The following is a 19,581-nucleotide window of genomic DNA, read 5'->3' as shown; positions in this document are numbered from 1 at the left end:
CTCACCGCTCTTGTACTCTATCTAAGATATGTATAAGACATTACACCGTAAAAGTTTGTTTAGACAGACGATATCTTGAAGGATTTGTAACTTAAATGTATAATGTAAACGCGAAAAATTTTGATTAAGAAGTTGCTTAAAAATGCATGTTGCGGATAGAAACGTTTTCTGTCTTATAATAATAATTTTTTTTTTTTTTTTGCTTATTTCCATATACAACTTGGATTAATCTTGGTAAAGTTTTGATTTAATCTTCGTTTCAACATAAGTCTTTGCACAATTTGGAGCATTCAGCTTACCGGGATTAATGTTTTCGAGTCGGCTGAAGGAACTTGGGACATTGTAATTGAATGTTTTAACGAAAGCAAGTCGGATCAAAGTTTGACCCCCTATAACGTTGGTCGTCGAAGTTGGCTCTTAGCGCGCATTTAGCATAAATTGAGTACACGTGAAGCCATTCAGTTTCGTTTGCGTGTTTTAATCTAGAGTTTAATCGTGCACACGTCAACATTAATTTCGAACATAAACAAAAAAGAGAACAAATTAACTACTATTAATTTTTATCATGCATTCGTTCGTATTATAAAGCTTACTCGATGGTCGAAATTTTCTTCGCTTTTAGAAACTACTTGTCCTTGCCTTCGTTAAACAGGAAATGGTCGTCCAGTAATTGTTGCCGAATCTGTTTGTCTAATGCTCCGAGCGTGTAATAGGTCCCTTTGAGCTCTTCCTTTAACAATGTTAAAGCTTCCTGTACCTAGAGGCACGAGATAATCGTATTATAAAAGCTATCTTCTAGCCTCACTCTTACGGCAGCTTTAATCCCTTTTCGACATGCCACGTTAAGCGATACAAAACTAATTGCAGAAATCATTTTCTTGGGATAAACCGCGTGTCTTCTACGAATGGCGGATTTAGCGCTTTAGAGACTTTAGTAAGTGAAACGACGTTTAAGGGCACTCGCTTTGTCCATCTTTATCCCCCGTTCAACAAACAGAGTAGAGTAAAAACTGTATTTACTAATTTTATAAAATCGATTTCTTATATAATAAAATTTTTTATCAAAAATGCTTTCAAAAAAGTTTCAAAAAATAAATAATTACAAATTTACGCATAACAACTTGAAGGGCAATCGGAGTTCTAAATATTCGTTTATCCATCGCTGACTTCCACTTTCCGCTCCAGCTCGCAACAGCGAATCTCGTTCATGACGGGATTGAACGGATAACTCTTGATCGACTTTAATACGCAATGAATCTGCGTCGAGTCCGTGAATTTTCTCCTGGAATCAAGATTATTCACTTTTTCTGACTCGCTTCAATCCAGGTCGGGATGAATATTGTTGACCTTGAAATCATTCCTCGATCACGGGATCGAGTAATACGGCAAAAACGGCAGAAGTCTCGGATCAGGTGCATATATGCCTACGCAAGAATCGGAATTCATTATGTCAGACTGGATCATATACAGACTGTATCAAAGTAAAGTCTCAAATAATCGCGAGTATGTTCAGAAGCGTTGAACAGACTTCTTGTCATATGTCACTTCAATAAAAAAGCATTTTTATTCAAGAACATAAAATCACAAATATATAAAAATCTTGTCTATATGTTTGATACAAATAAATAAAACAAATTTAAATTTCACTGGGCTATTTTTCTCAATTGCATGCATGAATTAAAAAGATTTTATAGGAATTGACATATCGGGAAGGATATTTTTGATGTAAGAGTAAAAAATGTATTTCTGAATTTATTTTTCCTAATTCTTCAATTCAAGAAATTTTATTTCTTAATTGTTGAGTTTCTTAACGTATCACACTAATATTATATAGAGATGCAGATGATTGTTTCCAATAAAAACTTGAGAGATTCGCTGTTTATATATTGACTACAGGTGTCAACTCTCGGGAAAATTATAAACTGATGTGTCAGTGCCCTATTGCCTGCCCGTTTTAGAACAATGCTTTTATAGACGCTATTAATAAAATGTACGGTAAAATGTAAGCGCATGGTCGTATGCATTTTCGATATACAAGATATTCTAAATATCGCGTTTCATCAAAAGGACTTGCCTCTTCTCTAAATAACTAATTTTTTAATTTTCCGAGAATTTAATTTCATAGAATATTATGCTTTATTATTGAATAATGATTTTAATTTCGAATAGTAATGTTGAATGAATGCTTTAATTGGAGAACTTACTTTATTCTATTATTCCGCCTGCATAAAATTTTACATCTTTCATTTCTTTCAGTTCGTTCTGGTAGTGCGCTTAATTTCTTAACAAACGCATGACCGCAACTTAATCGCACATTTTTTTTCCATCTTTCTCTTTGTCTACGTGAATGTAATTATTTTTTTTTTTCTTTATTTTTACACACTTATCTTCCTTCTGACCCATCAGCCCATCTATCCTATCTGCTTTTGTCTATCTCGATAATTTTCTCGTTTCCTCGTCCTGATTTCCTTGCTCGTGCTCGAGATGCATCTCGCCCACAGCGTTGGATTAATTATATATTTTTTCACGTACTTCCCGTTGTCCTTTCTTTTTTCTCGACATTCGTGGCAGTCACGAGAACTTTGTTAGACAAGGACGCAAAAATATGCAAAATTTTGATCGATCTCAATTAATACTTTGATATCAATTAATTATTTTAATATCGTTGTTAAACTCGTGCTAATAATTCTCTCTGTCACTTCTATTCTTCTATATTCCAAGTATTGTTTAAAAATTCCCATTTTAGTTTACCTTTGATTCACACAACTCGCTTTATATGGAATCAAGATATTTGTCCGATTTAGAATATTAATTAAAAAGCGATAGAAAGATCAATTATGAATAACATTTCTTTCGCGCTTTCTCTTATATAACTCAATAACACATTTCGTATTACCAATAGGGCGGGTATAAAGTTGCGGGTTATAAATTACGTCGGGAAACTTCGGCGCGCGGTGGAAGACGCGGCGGGAAGAATATTGGCGGCGCACGCAAAACTAAACAAACCTTTCACGAGGATCCTAATGACACGTAACGTAACGAACGCGACTGACACGAACTATGCCCGAACTTCAAAACGCAAGAGCTAACTCTCGTGTAAATACTGAAAATGCAAGAAAACGATATTACCCAGAGGCGAGTGAGCATGGAAATTAATTATATCTAAATGTGTCAAAATTTCAAACTGATTAACTGTTCGATAGATTTCGAAAATGTCGATTATATGAAATATAAAAGTTGAAAATTCTTCTTTCTTAATAATTTCTTTTTTCCAAAAAGTTATCAGTTTGATATTTTAAAAAGAAATATTGTTATTTATTCGTATACGGTTATCTATATTAAATATGAAATTTTTTGATGCAACTATACAAGGTAGACTTAAGTGTTCCGGCCAGACTTTGAGATTTTAAAAAACTTAATTTTGAACAAAAAGTTTCGGATAAATGGTCAAAAAATGCTTCCTTAAAAGCTAATATAATGCTTGAAAATCTCTGAAATCACGGTTATTTCTTATATTTTTACAAATACTAAAGAAAATATGAGTTTTTTAAAAAATACTGAAACAGAAGTTGTTCAGAATTAAATTTCCAATAAAATCTCAGTCTGGCCAGAACGTTTGGGCCTACCCTGTACATGCAAAAACAGTCAAATTGATTGCTTATTATTGTTTTGCGTCCAAAATTGAATTTAGTTTAGGTATATATTTAAGTTTCTTATCTATACATGCGTGAAATAGATTGAGATATGCTTTTCTTTTAATACTCAAATTAGTTACATTCCTGCTGAGATTTTTTAAAACGTTACTTTAGATCTATATATCATCACTCTGTCTTAAAGATGATACCTAATACGATGCCTGAACGAGAATATTATTTACCGCGATATTATTGGCAAAAATAACATCATTACGAAAGAGTGTCGAATCATCATTGATAGAAGAAAAAATCAATAATTTTTTATTATATGTCGAACTGTCTGGTTGTTTGACCAGTTTCAAAGCAATTTGCCTTTTTACCATCATTTGTTCATCGATCGATCGCAGCGCATGCCAATAGAAAAACCATCATCTCCTGTCAAATGTAGGGTAGATTCGCTACCATTCCCTCGATTATACTCCCGAGCATCGACGTAGTATCGTCTGATCTCGACAAATTATCCGGTAGTTATCGCCCTTCCCATCATGAAGGACATCACACTGCACAAATACTATCGGGCGTCCGGATACGGGTTGAACTCGCTGGTCAGGAATGCAGATCGATTAGGGTTATCTCGAGTTCGTCAAGCACTTCGATTATTTTTCATGAACCCTGTGCTTCATGTTTCAGATATACCGATTTCTCATCACCGATTATTATCTCAGACATTTCTTCAATTTGAAAGCTTATTGCGGAGCGGTGACTTTTGTTACGTTTATCTTTGCAGCGATTATAGCCGTTTGTTCGATTGCAGTGAGTTCAGTAGTACAGAGTGATTTTAATTCTAACAATAAAATAGAACAATTTTTTATTAGAGTAATTGAATTTTGTTTAGAATAAACTTTTTTATTTTTTTTTTTTTAATATTTAATAATGAAATCAATTAAGCAGTAGGTAGTACAACCGTATAAATAATGAAAGCTAGATCATATCGATCACATATAAATCTAAAAATCTGATCATTTTATTGATATAGCGTAAGCATTGAAAATCTATAGGCACAATTATCCATTTAGTAGAGAAAATTCAAGTGAGCTTATTAGTCTGACAATTAATTTGCAAATGATGCCGTTGGAGATTCAATATAATAATTAAAATACTATTGACAATGCGAGTACACGGTTCTATAATTAATTGTTTGCTTTAAAATCAACGTAATAATATTAATTCAGTGTGTAATTAATCAAGAAATAATAAATGAAATCGCAGAATTATCGATATATTTCTCGTCGTATTGTGGTAAGATTTTTATAAATAAATTTAATAATCATCGTTATCGTATGAAAGAAAACGGGTCATCAATCTTTAGAAAACTTTGCTATTGCCAAATTCTCTTCTCGATTTAAAAAAAATATAAACAACTTTACGAATCATTTGAATATCGATATGTACACACACACACACACACACACACACACACACACACATACACACACATACACACACACACACACACACACACACATGTACCATTGCAATATATAAACTCTTACACGCGAAAAAAATATATCCCAGCTTCAATATTGAGAAAGAATTTTTTAATTATTTTCCACTCAATGAAACATTTTTTATAATCCTTATAGAAGCAATGATGTTCAGGAATTATAATTTTGTACTTCAAACAAATTATTTGCAAACACAGAGTTCCCATTGATTTTGCTCTGCTATTTTTCCATTGTAAATAATTGCGAGACATTTATTTTATGATATATAAAATAAATTAAAAAATGCACAATATAATAATTGAAAACTACAATCATCACTTCTTATCTGCGATTAAATATAAAATTGTGAAATTACAAAAATATAGAAAAATACTACTAATAAAAAGTTAATAACGATAAGTTTTTATTTTGACATTAGAGTTTAAACACGATAACGTCGAATGGCGCACTTTTTTGCGAATTGTTCAAGAAAACGGAGAAGGTAAGTTGTGATAGTCTCGGCAATCATAGTCAAATTGAAGTTTGATCGAGGCTAGAACGATATTGAACCATACTTTAAAAGCATCCAAACGCTGACTACCAATAATTTATAGAAGTTACCACGGATGAAGAGCATCGCTAATGTCATACCTCCGTACAGATGTATTCATAAACATGTAAGCATGCTGATCATCGAGTATTTAAAATTAAAAAAAAATATATATATATTTAGTTTTAATTTTCCATTGCTCGTAGTAATAATTTTGTTTTTTTTTTTCTCTCTTCAGCTGCAACGCATGAGCGTATTCCAAGAGAAAACAAAGAAAATGGTAAATATTGATAATTTATATAATTGTCTTTTTTCGTTATGCTCTCGGTTAATAAAATTTACCGATTTCCGGATTTCTCTCTCACTGCGACAGTTATGCAAGGAGCAACTGGAACTGGAAATAATGAACAGCAAAATGTCATGCATCGAGAAGCTATTGAAACCGGAGGTAAATTATTTGTCCCGATAAATGGGTCTCACTGCACGGTCAGGTCGTTACTCATGAATAAAAAAAAAAAAAAGATAAAAAGAAAACACCGTTTGAAACTTGAACGTTATCCACGCGCATATCCTTTTGTCGCGTTTTAATTCAGCGTCATAGATAAAAATCATCGAACCGTGACCTATTCGCGTCTCTATTCAGAATTTACGCGCGCGCAAGATCATCGACCTTAAATAATTTAATAATCCACAAACTCTCTGCGGGAATGTGAATACGATGGAGTTTACGGGAACCCCGCATATAGAGTCACGGCCCGGTGCCGATCGCGAGCTCGCTTTTAATTAAAGTTTCGCCGTCGTTGAAAAATGAGAGATTTTAATAAAACGCATTTACCGCGATTTTCCGCGTATATGCGTCGGATATCGTTACTACAGGAAGTAGTGTCTTCCGCGTGACAGACACGAGACGACCTTTAAACTCTGAATTACCAAAGGTCGTATAAACGCATCATGTCTTTTGGTCGGACATTAGATCAGTCTCGGTATAGCCCGGTCGCTCGATTGGCAGACTTAAATTAGATTTATGCTCGACCCTCTTAGACCTTTATGCGTCTATCCGCGAGTTCATATATTGCTTGACAAGATATTTTTATTTACCCCGCTAACCCTTTTGCGCAAGTTGAATGTATGCGTTTTAATACTTCTCTCTTTAAGTATGTTATTTTCTATTGACAATCGAGTTTAACAGTCTCTATGCGGAATTGGCAAATCATTGAAGAAATAAGCTTAACGAGAAGGACGGAAATTACGGGCTATAAATGTCGAAGTTTCTTTGGACATAAAGAATTAGACTATTTTAATTGAAGAGAAATTCTATTCGATTGTAATGACTATCGAAACTTTTGTAATTATAATAATTTAGAAATTTTCTTTCTTACTTTTTCGTTTCTTTCAATTTACATATATGTCTTACAAATCTTACATTATCTATATATACGTTGTTATGTTGTACGAATCATTTTGTTTGTTAATAAGTTACAGTGTTTCTTTATTAATTGAATATTGTAATGATATAAAAGATTTTTAGTAGTAATATGCGTCTGAGAGATTTTAATAATAATATATCTATTATATGCTATAATAATATGTACAATTTCTATGCTGAGCAGCAATCTCTTTTTTTCAGGAACAATCCGAATGGCGTCGTAGCAGATCACCGAAGGTATATCATCGTCCAATCAACGCAGAGATATTGAAATAGCAAGTAAGAATATATATTGGAACGCAGCTAATATATATGTAAACAATTTCGGCAATATTTCATTCTCAATTTCATAACTGGTGACGTTGTCAATAGCGATGTTAATTGATGTAAATGAAATAATTGTTGCCTGACATCACGTTTTGAACAGATAGTGTAAATCTCATGACGTATATAACAGAGTAATATATTTACATATCCCCATAATATGCTCATTAATTGTAAGCAGTTAATTGTAAACATTAATAACTGTGATTTGATAAACGCCTCGAAATTAAATTGAATTTATTTAGTCGCCATTCGCTCTGTGTGTATTTATGATTACGGAACACAAATTATGGTGGCGTAGTTTACGCTATCATATAAATTAACACAAGTTTTCATGAATTATAATCGCGTTCGATAAAATATAAAGTCAACAATATTTTTACGCGATTTTTAGCGAAAAAATAACGCTTTCAAGCAATGGTTCTGTCACATTGTGGTATTGTTGCTCTGTATATTCTTGTTCAAACAAATGTAATTTTCGTATGATCACACGTAAAACAGTATAAATCGTGACCTATTAAATAAACTGTGTACTGTATAAAAGTGCGCCGATTCTATGACAAAACTTTCGCTGTTGAAATAGGCAACGGTGCGCCAAACTATGCGTGCTGAAATTTATCGAAAAAGAATGCGACAGCCTTTTTGCGGTTGACCATACGAGTATTCGTGAATTTTTTAAAAAGTGAGCGCTATAACGTCGCTTGCATTGTTATTCTGCCTTTTTTTATGTTTCAATATTCAAATATTTTAGATTATGTTATTCAGTGCATTTATACGAAAAGAATTAAAACTGTTTAGAATGTGTACTGTGTTTTATAACACGCTTCATATAATTTATTGTAGATATTTGTTCGATCGTTTAAAATATTTGTCAAATTCTTCGCATCATCCTAATTTAGTTATAATAATAGATAAAGCAAAACAAATTTTGCATTTACATAGAAACGTTCAAAATCATCTTCGTGCTTAAACCAACTAGTCCAACGTAAAATTAACCGACTAGTCCTTGAGATCGAAGAGTTATTCGAATATATGGGCGATATATGTCATGCAACAATGAGAGCTATTGTGAGCGCAACACCATTGTCTTAAGATACATACAACCGTTGAAGTTTAACGCTATTATCCTACTCGTAAATAAGAAAAGACAATTTAGCATGATTACAATCTACCAAACTTCATCGTCTATTATCTCAAGGCGATCGTTCGTTTACGCGTGATCGTTGCATAACGCGTATCATTCATGTAATAGTTTAAATAACTTCAATTATGATAAATTCACACATTGAAAAAAAAGAAAACAAATAGAAAAATAAAAGCGAAACTATTCTGCATTATATTCTTGTATTCGAATATTTCGTTTCATATTTTGAGATTATTTAATTTAAAAATCTCAATCTTGGAAAGAATTTCACGAAAATATATACGTATGTATTTATAATACATGTGTCATATATAAAATTTTTTGAAAATGTAAAGAAAGAATGATACCAAATATCCTTCTCGATTGGAGAAATCTCGCGTTGCGCGATCTCGCTTATACATCCCCGAGTCCTTATTCCCGATCGAAGTTGACTCACCCCGTGCCGACCGATCGCACCTTCTTCCCTTCTCGCTTGCGTTTGCGGATGTCGCCAGTAGTGCCAGTCCTCGGACTGCCTCGGCGCGGTGGGTCTGGCCACGAGCGTCTGTTTCCACTGGGTCGCCTTTTCCGATCCCCCCGCGCCGCCGCTACGGAGCTAGACTGACTCAGAAATTGAACCGCCGGCCACGGCTACGTGGCGGTACGAAAGAACAAGCAGGGTCTTTGCTCTCGTTTAATATTTTAGCCAGTCCATTGGCCGCTGCCGCTCGAGGTATCGACATGCGCTCTGGCTTTCCGCTCGTTCCGCTTACTTTCCGCTCCGCTACACGCGGCACGGCATGACACGACACCACACGACACGACATGACACGGCACGGCATGGCGCGCTCTCACATGCCTCGTTACGTCAGATCGGCCAAACTTTTAGCTCCGGGGGTAATCTAACGAATGCGCTACACGCGGCCCATCCGATATCGATATGGGGACGAGACCGATCGATCCGCGTCGCGCGCGCTCTCGGCCTATTTATTCGGCCATCGATCCCGCGGCTATCGAACCGCAACGGTGGCCGCTTATGGTTCGGAAAGTGTTACATTCCGACTGATTCGAGAGAGGACCTCGTTATATAAACGGTGGATCGTTACCGTATCGTTAAACTCAGATTTTCGCCTCGATACGATGTTTATACAATCGCCCGGTAATAAAAAGAGCCTCCAGAAATACAATTTAAGGAACTAATTTAGAAATTTCAATTTCGATTAAAACTCGACTTCTTAATCGTTTTTTTTTTTATTCTTTCTTAATTTTATTTATTTATTTAATACAGTGCAAAGTCCTTATTCTTGCAAAAGTAAAATAATTTCGTTTGATTGTACCGAAAGTTGTATTTGATATTTTGGAGAGAAATAGGGGATTGTTTGGTGTTTTAAAGTTATGATGCATGGAATCATATTTGATGTTTGTGAAAATTAAGGCGAGGGAATATTCCACGTTTGCTTGATATAATGTTGATGAATGGATAATTTCACGATGTTTAGAGAACCCGCTTTAAAGTTAATTCTTCCATGCGAGATACTTCGTAAGCCGCATATCATATGTTAGAAACATTTGTGCGTCTTGATATGTAACTGCAACGTGCGGTAAACATTAATCATAGCATTTATAATACGTCTCTGTTCTTGGATATATTGTTTGTAAAAAGAAAAAAAGAAAAAGAGACGATCTTCTTTATATTTGACTTTAAAATTCAGGGGAAACGCAATCCACCTACCTCTATTTCTACCATCTTCGTGCTACGATCTCCGGATTTTTAAACCCCGTGAAATGGCAACCTAGTGTTGACGTTGGGAAATCGGGTATAGAGTAGCTTCTATATCTCCCGTATACTACGTGGTCACTGAACCGTAGTGGAGAATTTTTAAAGTAGAAGAAACCTTACAAGCATGCACACTACTACCGTATATAATATTGTTGTGTAAAAATATAATTTGTGCGCATTATACGTTTCATATAATATTAGAAGATCGCGTATCTGCATAATGTGAATAGTGATATATATTGAGTGATATATATATTGATTAAAGCTAATTAGTAATAAATTTTAATGAATAACTTGTCGTTAAAAAAAAAGATTAAATCTAGTTCAAATCATCAGTTGAAAAATAAGTTGAAAAAGATTTATCTAGCATATAAAAATAAAAATTAATAAAACGATTGGTTTTGAAAGATTAATCGATGTTTTTGCGTTTCCATTGCACGATTCGACTCGACTTCTTTTGTCGCCCGTCAACTATAGTCAGCAAAGCCATATATATGCTGATCGGCATTTTGTGCCGACTGGCATAGATCGATCGATACGTATTCAGTAACGGGTATTGTCCAATGAGCTTGTTGATCGTTAAATCCGATTATAGTACATGTAGAAAGCGTCTCAAGGCAGAAACAATCGCGTAAATTATACGCAAACAGTTTTAGGAGACGGCTAATACATGCGTGGAGTTTGACAATAAGAGATGAGATTAGTAAATAGTATAATTTATTAATATTCTTTATGCAATTGAAATTAAATGTGCATTATCTTTAATTTTCTTAATAAAATTAATGAAATTAAAGTAATTTTAAAAAAATAGATTTAAGAATGCATTTAATACTTTCATTATCTTTATTTAGTCTGTATTACAGCAGTGCAATGTTCATGCAGCTTCTCCGAAAGATTTATATTAATTGTTAGTAATTATGTATTTTACAAGTTAACAGACCTTTTTTCAAACGGTGTTATGTCAATGCTTGACAATTCGGGAAGTGGTAATACAATTTGGGAATGACTTTGGTCGTAGAGGGAATTACACGAAAATTCCATTTATTCTACATGTCGATAAGCCTTTGAGAAATCGATCGCACCGCAGCAGGCAGGTTGTTTATGCAAGTGTTACGTTACTACGCCGATAGCCTCGTTTGGCAAGTGTCTCGCGTCGCCATGCTTTACCGCAAAATAATCCAATAGCTCTGACACGTATCTCTGAAACGCCCAAACTTCGGAAATTTTGGGCATGTGGCCGACAATGATTTTGCATCTGTGAACGTGGAACTTCAGCCTTGCTGTTTAAAACCAATAAAAACAAAAATTTGAAATAAAATATCAATCCATCGTTAAACGTGTGCATTTAAAAGTTAAAAAGTAAATAAAAATAGTTTATCTCCATAAAGCTTTTGAACCTTTGACAATTTTATAGTTGGATTTTCCACCTCGCATACGTTATACAAAAAAAGAAAAAAAAAATTTATGAATATAAGAAAAAAAGACGGTGACCTGACGAGTTAAGCGGTCTTCTCATCCGCATAAGTAGTAAGTGTCCGGAGTATGGTCAGACTCACGCTCTTGACAAATATCCCGGGTGACGCTTGGCGAACGAAGAAAATCCGATTGTGTCAGTCGCCTATGTACCCACGGGGAATTTGAAAAATCGATGGTAACTTCTGACAACGTGGCCCGCGAGAGAGCCACAGTCCCTTCCGCCCCTTTCGTCCGCCCGTTTTGGCACCCGCTCTTCACCACCTCCGAGTACTCTGTCTACGCAACTATCGACTTTTTCGGGGACGCGAGAGTGGGATGGTGGAAGAAGAGAAGAAAGTGGGGAGTTTAGGGTGGCGGGCGGGATATGGCCGACAAGCAGCTTCTGAAAAATGCCTCTGGAGCGTGACTCTACCCTCCGCCTTTTTTTCTTCTTCGTCCGGCACCCCCTTCGCGAAACCCACACCGGATGGCGGCGAGAGGATTCGGAACGAATGGGCCACACGTGTGCCCCGCGCGCATTCTCTTTTTAGTCCTTCCTTCTTTCCTTCCTTCCTTCCTTCCTTCCTTCCTTCCTCACCTCCCCTTGTCTCGTTTCATCCCATACGGCATCGTTGCCCCGCATCGTCGATTTCGCAGCTACTGGCGAGCGAGGCAAGTCGAACTCTTGCGCGCGGTTCTCCCCGTGATTTACACTTGTCACGGCGTCCCTCTGCACCACGTGTCGTAGACACTTTACTTTCCTTATCGCGAACCGGGAATTTGAGAATCGCGTGTTGCCACATAGAGTTGTATTAATAAATACGAGCTTAATCGGCTGTCAAAAAAAATAAAACGCCACGTAATTAACATTAAGAGTTATACATTACACGTATTTTTCCTTTTTTCATCTTTATGTATAAATACAATCAATTACTTAGAAGCAGACTAGAATAAACGCGGGATTAACGCTTTAATTCAGATTGCCACAATTTAGCTCCAGAATCTTAATGTATTTAGAATTTATTAGCTCACCAAATGCTACCCATTTTGGGTCCAGTCTTTAATTAATAAACGTGTAATGTATACTATTAGTCTGCATTATTGCAATTTTATGAGGCAGGATAGAATAGGATACCTTCGGCTTTATTTATGTTTTACGTTTCGTTGTTATCGTTATCCACTACGTTATAAGCTGTTTCAACGATGTAATTGGAACGCGTTCTTATTATTTTCTTTTACATATAATGGATATTTTTAGTACAGGTTGATATATACATATATATAGATAAAGGTTTATATTTTTTGAGATTTTTCCTTTCATTATTATCAAATTGTAGAAGGAACTCTTTTGATTTGAAAAAGTATAATGAAACGTAGAAGTTTATCGTGAGTTAGAAATATTTTTCAGAATATCTTTTTAAACCGCACTTTAATTTCTTTCGCGGCAAAACTAAAGCGTCTATAATCGAGATAAAACTTCAACTATTAATTAGCCTTTATTATAAAATTCTTATTACTATTATTATTATATTAATATTATCACAAGACATGTGAAATAAACTTACACTCGTCGCGTTTTAAAGGACGCCCGCTAGCGACGCTTTTCAAAAGAAGATTTTAATCCCTCAAGCGACTCGTCGGAAATCCGTCTTCGTCCTTTCCTTTCGTGTAGAAAAGCAACCCGTCGGTCCCGTCGAGTCTCCGTCGGGTCGGGGAGAGATTCTCAGATGAATAATATCTAGCGTCGTTCGAGACGGGTCCTAGGATAAATCGTCGTTTGGATGTTACATCGCCCTTCTCGTCGTATATATCTCTATCTATCTACCTACATACATATACATATATATATATATACGCGCGTATATATATCTACGTTCGAAAGTCGGGCAGAAAAAGGGCTCTCGGGGAATAGGTAAACTGCAGCTAAACTACGCGTATTACATATGACTCTGCAGCGACCACCGTGCAGGATCAGGGACGGCTATGTGTGCGCGTTGTGTATGTGTATGTGTGGATGTTCGAAAGTTTCTGCGTGATAAGTGGCGAATGATTTATTCATCTCACGACAGAGCGCAGGCAGCGGTACAAATTACGCATCGCGTACAGAAAACCTTCGCGGTACGTGACAGTAATTCATACATCTGTATTAACGTAGTACGCTGCCGTGCCGTTTCCGCCGGCTTCTCCGCTACCGGCAGCCTCAGACCGCTATTCCGCGTTCGGGAATTTGAAATAATTTTAATCGTTTGCGCAAACTTCTTCGATCCGTTAAACGGTACCGTCCAATGGAAATCATGCAAAATGCAAAATGGTGGGAGAGAGATGATTTTTTCTGGAGAGAGAGAGAGATGATTTGTTCTGGACCAGTGTTCTGGTTCGACGTTTGTAAGCTCCCGACTATGTGATTAATTAAAAAGGTTATATATATATATATATATATATATATATATATATATATATTACATATATATTATTAATCGTTTTGCTAATTTAAATCAATTTAATGTAAATTAAATTTGTATTGGATTTTAATATCTCTGTTAAATAGTCGATTATTAATTACAACGAGAACTGTCCTAGATTTTGATTGCAAGATTCAGAGACAATTGATTTTTTCGAATAAAATTATATATATATAAACACAGTTTAAATATAAAATCTTGATATATATTTAGAATTCTAGTATAATATATGTATGATAAATCTCTAGAAGATACAACACACATTTGTATAAATTTTAGATGACTGAAGTTCAGTTAGATCCATAGAAGGCAAATTCCAAATAGTTGAGTTGACTTGAAATTTTTTGTCATCCATTTGGCACATCCCATCGCGAAGCTGTCACCGAATTTCGGCTGATTAATCGAGCGTATCGACACGCAATCACTTAGAAATTGACGCGATGGATTGACTGTCGACGCGCGGCATGATTCGATTTTGGATGCGAGCGGGACATGCCCGCGGGTTCGAGGTAGTTATTAGAGAAAATGGAATTAATAGACCAACCACGTGCGGTAATTTGGAGCGACGTTAACCGATATATATATATATATATATATTATCGATATCGTATTTCTGAAAATGTATTTTTAACACCATAACAAAAATAATTCGCGCGTGACCTTCGTCACGCTCTTATCACTGCGATGTGAAATTCGAATACGATAAAGATGCAACAAGCATACCTCTGATGAGGATCTTTCTTTCCATGGTATGCCCAACGGATCCATGGTTCACCACAAGAACGTAACTCGTCTCTTTGCTCTTGAGGGAATTTTTGATTAAAGTTTAATTTACAGATACGGCTCCTGGCGGATTTTAAAACGAGATTTTTCATTCTCCTACACTACCACCGCGCTCGCTTATCGCCACGCTGGAAAAAGCTAGGCGCAATGATGTCTGTAAATATTATCTGTGCATGGAAATATCGCAGTGTGCATTGGACGCGTCCATAGATATTTTCGAGAATTCTCGTGTGCTACTTGAAAGCAATTGTTACTTTTAGTAAAATGCAATTTTATATAAAAAAACATGTGATAAAATAATTTCATATATGTTTTTAAAATTGTGAAAGTTTACTCTTTCGACAACCAAGAATAATTCCGCTGAGATATCGATATATCTGTGAAATCATAACTATCCGAATAATACTTGAAATTAAAATTAATTGAGTATTCAATTAAACGTGATTTTTATCTTTAAAAATCAACATTTATTCTAGAGATTAGGCAAAGAGTCGAAATTGACCTTAATGCGCGGGTCATTTAGCGTTATTGTTTACTTTAATTATTTAGATAATAACAGGTATCATTTTTTTGGGCATGGACAACCACTTTGTGCGTGTAAGTAGGTTTATGTAATGGATTTGCTGTATAAAAAAAGAATGGCCTTGACTCGCTTGAATAAGTTTCAGCCGATATTGCCGTGTAAGTTTTGCCTCTTAAATTGATTTCGAAGCGCAAACTTCGTCGTATCGCGCGGATCCGCGGGTTTTGTGAGTGACCCAGAAGAGGGAAAGGTATTTAGAAGGTATATACATGGCGTCTACGAGCACAGCAAACCGCAGCGTTTGCCAATTAACGATACTCAAACTTGGCGCACAAAAACTCGGCCGGTTTTACTCGAGATTTAATTGCAGCGGTGCTCCAGCTTATCTAGACGGTTCAGAAAGCGTTTCTTCTAGTGACGCGATATCTTCGATCGCAAATCAGTCTATATGCAAGACCGCGCGAACCATCCACCAGATTACGTATAGTAACGTGCGAATTACGAACACGCGAATTTAATCGTCGGATAATAAAATACGGGGGGGTTGATTAAAGGGAGTCTTGCGAAAGAAACTCGCTCGCGTTTAAATTTTTCTCCTCTTTTCTCTCGTTCTCTCGTTTTTCTTTTTCTTTTTTTCTCACATTGCGATGCCGCGCGCACGCATGTTTAATAAAATGAATATCGCTCTCCAAGGATAACCGTGGCCCGGCGCCGCAGGCCCGGTACGAAATTAAAAGCAAAACGCGGTGGAGAACGCGATATTTCAAAAACAGACCCATGGGTAATTGCATGAAGTAAATTCGAGGTAAAGGTAGAACAGCGGCGGCCTGCGAGCTTAGCACGCGAGAGCGTGAAAAAGACCGATGCGCGTAAACGATAATTGCCAGTCGTCCGTGCAGCTCTCGCTCTCTCGCATCTAATTAACATGGGATCCGATTAATCAGCAATAGCGGCGAGCGATTAAAGAGAGAGGCCAAACTAATCTTTTATTGTAAAGGGTTTCATTTATTGCTATAACTAATTTTTTTCTATTATTTTTGAATCTATTTATAATTATTTTTTAAAAGGTAAACATTTTTTTCTTTCAGTTGAACCAGCAATTGCAAATATAATTTATGCAAATATTTAATTAAATTACAATTTTTATTACATAAGAAGATAAATTTTCATTCTATATTTATAGTAAAAAATTAGATTTAACGTAAAATGTGATATTGATGCAAAATTTCATATTAGCATAAGGAAAATGCATGTACGTATCTCCAGATAACATGAATGTACATGCATTGCGTTATCCCTGAAGAATCCCTAAAATATACGAGACGGGAAAATTGCGGCCAACGCAATAGCTCACGGTAGCATTACGTTACATTATGAAGACCGTCCGATACGCATTTTCAAGCTCTATCTAGAGCTGAATCCATGATTAGTGTTCGGAAAAATAGAATGACGTTTTTTTTTCTGACCGTACGTTCATTAATTCGCGTGTGCACGCACGAGTTTACCCTCGACAGGCTGTATGCTAAAGCGTAATAATGCCGTTTCGAGATGGTCCGTGAGCTGCGCTCGAAGTATGCATACTCGACGCATAGAAACGACGCGGCAAATGCATTTTTTTTTTCCTGCATATCTCACTGCAAAATTGAAATTGCTGCCGAGATCTCGGTATAATGGCAAAGCGCTGGCTTCGTTCGAAATTAGAAAGGCTATTAGAATGTAACAGATACATAATACGGAATATTTAATAGTTATGATTTTTAATTTTGATCTCGGAATTCATATGTAAACATTAATTTATTGAAAAGCAAATTAAATAATTTACACAAATAAATAACACATCTTTATACTGTGTATGTGTGAAAGAAAGTTTTTTTTTTATAATCTGTCAATGTTATTGCTTTCACATAATTCCGAAATATAATTAACTCACGATATATATTTATTACGAAGGTAACGACATTAATTGCGCTATATATTATGACATTTCTCTCGCAAGTACAAATATATAACGATATGAGTGTAACGTTGCGGTTAACACCAGAAACATATAGCTTCCTCGTTTCATAGACATAGAAAACAGCATTTCTCCTAACACACATGATCGATATCCGATACATCACAGAAGTACAGAAAATAACCGATTGCCCTTTCAAACAATACTATTTTTTCCTTCTCGCTCTCTCTCTCTCTCTCTCTCTCTCTCTCTCTCTCTCTTTCTCTCTTCATCACCATACAATGCAATGCGAGCTTTTATAGCCGTCATGCTATTTCATTCGTAAAAAGTATGGATATGCACGCACGATATGGTTAAATCCAGGACTAAAACACGGGCTTACGCATTTGTATCCTGACAACGCGTTCATTCAGTTAGAGATGCACACATATGGATGAAGAATAACTCTCTCCACCATCCATATCAAGATCGGGAGCAAAGGAGAGTGGGAATGGTGGAGAGACGGGTTGGCGGGCGGAGGGAGGCAGAGAGAGAGCATCATGCGGATATATTGATTTTTTGTTACAAATAGAAACGCGCGGGACAGACGGCGCAGATAGAATGATACCAATCAAGGCATTGTTGCTATAACGCGATTGTTGGATATGAAATTTCAGAATGCAACACCCGTGTCGCCGGATGCAATTCGGCCGTTCAGGTTTCAATCAGGTTGCGTCGTTTTCGACCAGGAATCCGGCGAATGCTATCATGGCACGTTCTTGTCATGCAGAATTTCGTGTCCGTATTTGCTTAAAATCCACTTAGATACTCGGAATCTGACGACAGAATCGGGCGATAAATTGTATGCACAATTTGATACTCGCACCTTCTTGAAATTAATATTTATAAAATTCTCCCGGAATGAAATGCACTCTGTTTTGCGCGAGAGTTGCGCATAGTAAACTAGCAGATTTAACAATCATAATCCATGATTCAAAACTTTGATTACGTATTCAGGTATACACACAGAATTGTAATAGATATAATTCCGAATCTAGATTTCCCAGTGGCGTTTCCTTTATTCGTCAATTCCATCTCGTTTCTATCGGTCCTCTTTCGTTATCTTCACACATATCAAACTATATTGGACACATCCCTCTGTTCATGTATTACTTGTATATTCTATGTCGCGAGATACTTTCCAATTGAATTTTCACGCGATCCTTTCACATGATGTATATACGCGAGACCCATCATAATTTCTCACTTTGACAAATGCAAGCGAATCGATCCGACACGAGATGACCCTCTTTCTATTGATAAAGTGCCGCTTATAATAATGACGGATTGGAGATTTCTCCTCGTCAAACATCAAGAGCACCATCGTCCTGCCTGTCTTCGATCTATCTCATCGCTCCTCGTTCCGGGAGTTTGACAGTCACTTGAAATCTCATGGCCGTCAGTTCGTCCATATCTCGTTGAATTCCCCTTTTTAATGTCAATAAATAAACGCAATGATGAGACATATCAGGGATATACTGGCGGACATTTATGATTATTAAAACGAATATATGAAAATGATCGTAATATTAAATCCTTGATAAATATTTATGATGTGCAGAGTGTATAAAGCGGAATTGACGAGATTTTTTTCAATCTATGCATATGATAATATTTCACAACAATATTTTCAAATAATCTACAAAATTTTTTTAAGCACTATATTTCTAATATTTAGAATCCCTACGCTTCTCTCATTGTCAGCGCTTAATATATTTGAAATAAATATTCATGAAAAAACATGACTATTTAAATTCTAAGAATAAAAAGTATCAAATATTAAACGGTAAAACTAAAGTTTTGTAAGAGATTTGAAAGCAAATTTATAAATTTTTACTAAATATTAAATTCTGCAATCACAAAATAATCGCATATTTAAATTATTACATTAGCTAACAATAAGTATGAAATAGATTTCACTTTCTTTTAAATACTTCGTATATGCATATATAAATTTATAAGATTTTTTTAAATAAATTTTATCAATAAATGTTTATATATATAAATCGTATTAATTATAATCATAATAATTATAATCATAAC

At 35.6% G+C, this 19,581-nt stretch overlaps 2 protein-coding genes across 2 annotated transcripts; one reads left to right on the top strand and one right to left on the bottom strand.

Moving 5' to 3' along the window:
• Positions 1-625: 625 nt before the first annotated feature.
• Positions 626-1,446, bottom strand: LOC126853593 (arginine kinase Pro c 2.0101-like). The gene is made up of 3 exons (XM_050599443.1): positions 1,385-1,446; positions 1,168-1,282; positions 626-757 (listed from the first exon to the last, which is right to left on the bottom strand). The coding sequence occupies exons 1-3, from the start codon at positions 1,444-1,446 to the stop codon at positions 626-628; spliced, it is 309 nt and encodes a 102-aa protein (XP_050455400.1).
• A 2,734-nt stretch (positions 1,447-4,180) lies between these two features.
• Positions 4,181-7,371, top strand: LOC126853582 (uncharacterized). The gene is made up of 7 exons (XM_050599434.1): positions 4,181-4,240; positions 4,326-4,448; positions 5,559-5,621; positions 5,734-5,796; positions 5,908-5,949; positions 6,043-6,117; positions 7,297-7,371. Exons 1-7 carry the CDS (start codon positions 4,181-4,183, stop codon positions 7,369-7,371), a joined length of 501 nt encoding a protein of 166 aa, XP_050455391.1.
• Positions 7,372-19,581: the final 12,210 nt, after the last annotated feature.

This window comes from Cataglyphis hispanica, chromosome 1, assembly GCF_021464435.1.
Source record: "Cataglyphis hispanica isolate Lineage 1 chromosome 1, ULB_Chis1_1.0, whole genome shotgun sequence".
In the NCBI taxonomy this organism is placed as follows: Eukaryota; Metazoa; Arthropoda; class Insecta; order Hymenoptera; family Formicidae; genus Cataglyphis; species Cataglyphis hispanica.
This window is presented reverse-complemented; position numbering and strand designations above follow the sequence as displayed.

Coding starts and splice junctions, on each gene's coding strand:
- LOC126853582 (XM_050599434.1), top strand. CDS start 4,181: ATGAAGGACATCACACTGCACAAATACTATCGGGCGTCCGGATACGGG. Junction 4,449..5,558: donor TAGCCGTTTGTTCGATTGCA/GTGAGTTCAGTA, acceptor TTTTGACATTAG/AGTTTAAACACGATAACGTC. Junction 5,797..5,907: donor ACAGATGTATTCATAAACAT/GTAAGCATGCTG, acceptor TTCTCTCTTCAG/CTGCAACGCATGAGCGTATT.
- LOC126853593 (XM_050599443.1), bottom strand. CDS start 1,446: ATGAATTCCGATTCTTGCGTAGGCATATATGCACCTGATCCGAGACTT. Junction 1,283..1,384: donor AGACTTCTGCCGTTTTTGCC/GTATTACTCGAT, acceptor TCTTGATTCCAG/GAGAAAATTCACGGACTCGA. Junction 758..1,167: donor AGCTGGAGCGGAAAGTGGAA/GTCAGCGATGGA, acceptor TCGTGCCTCTAG/GTACAGGAAGCTTTAACATT.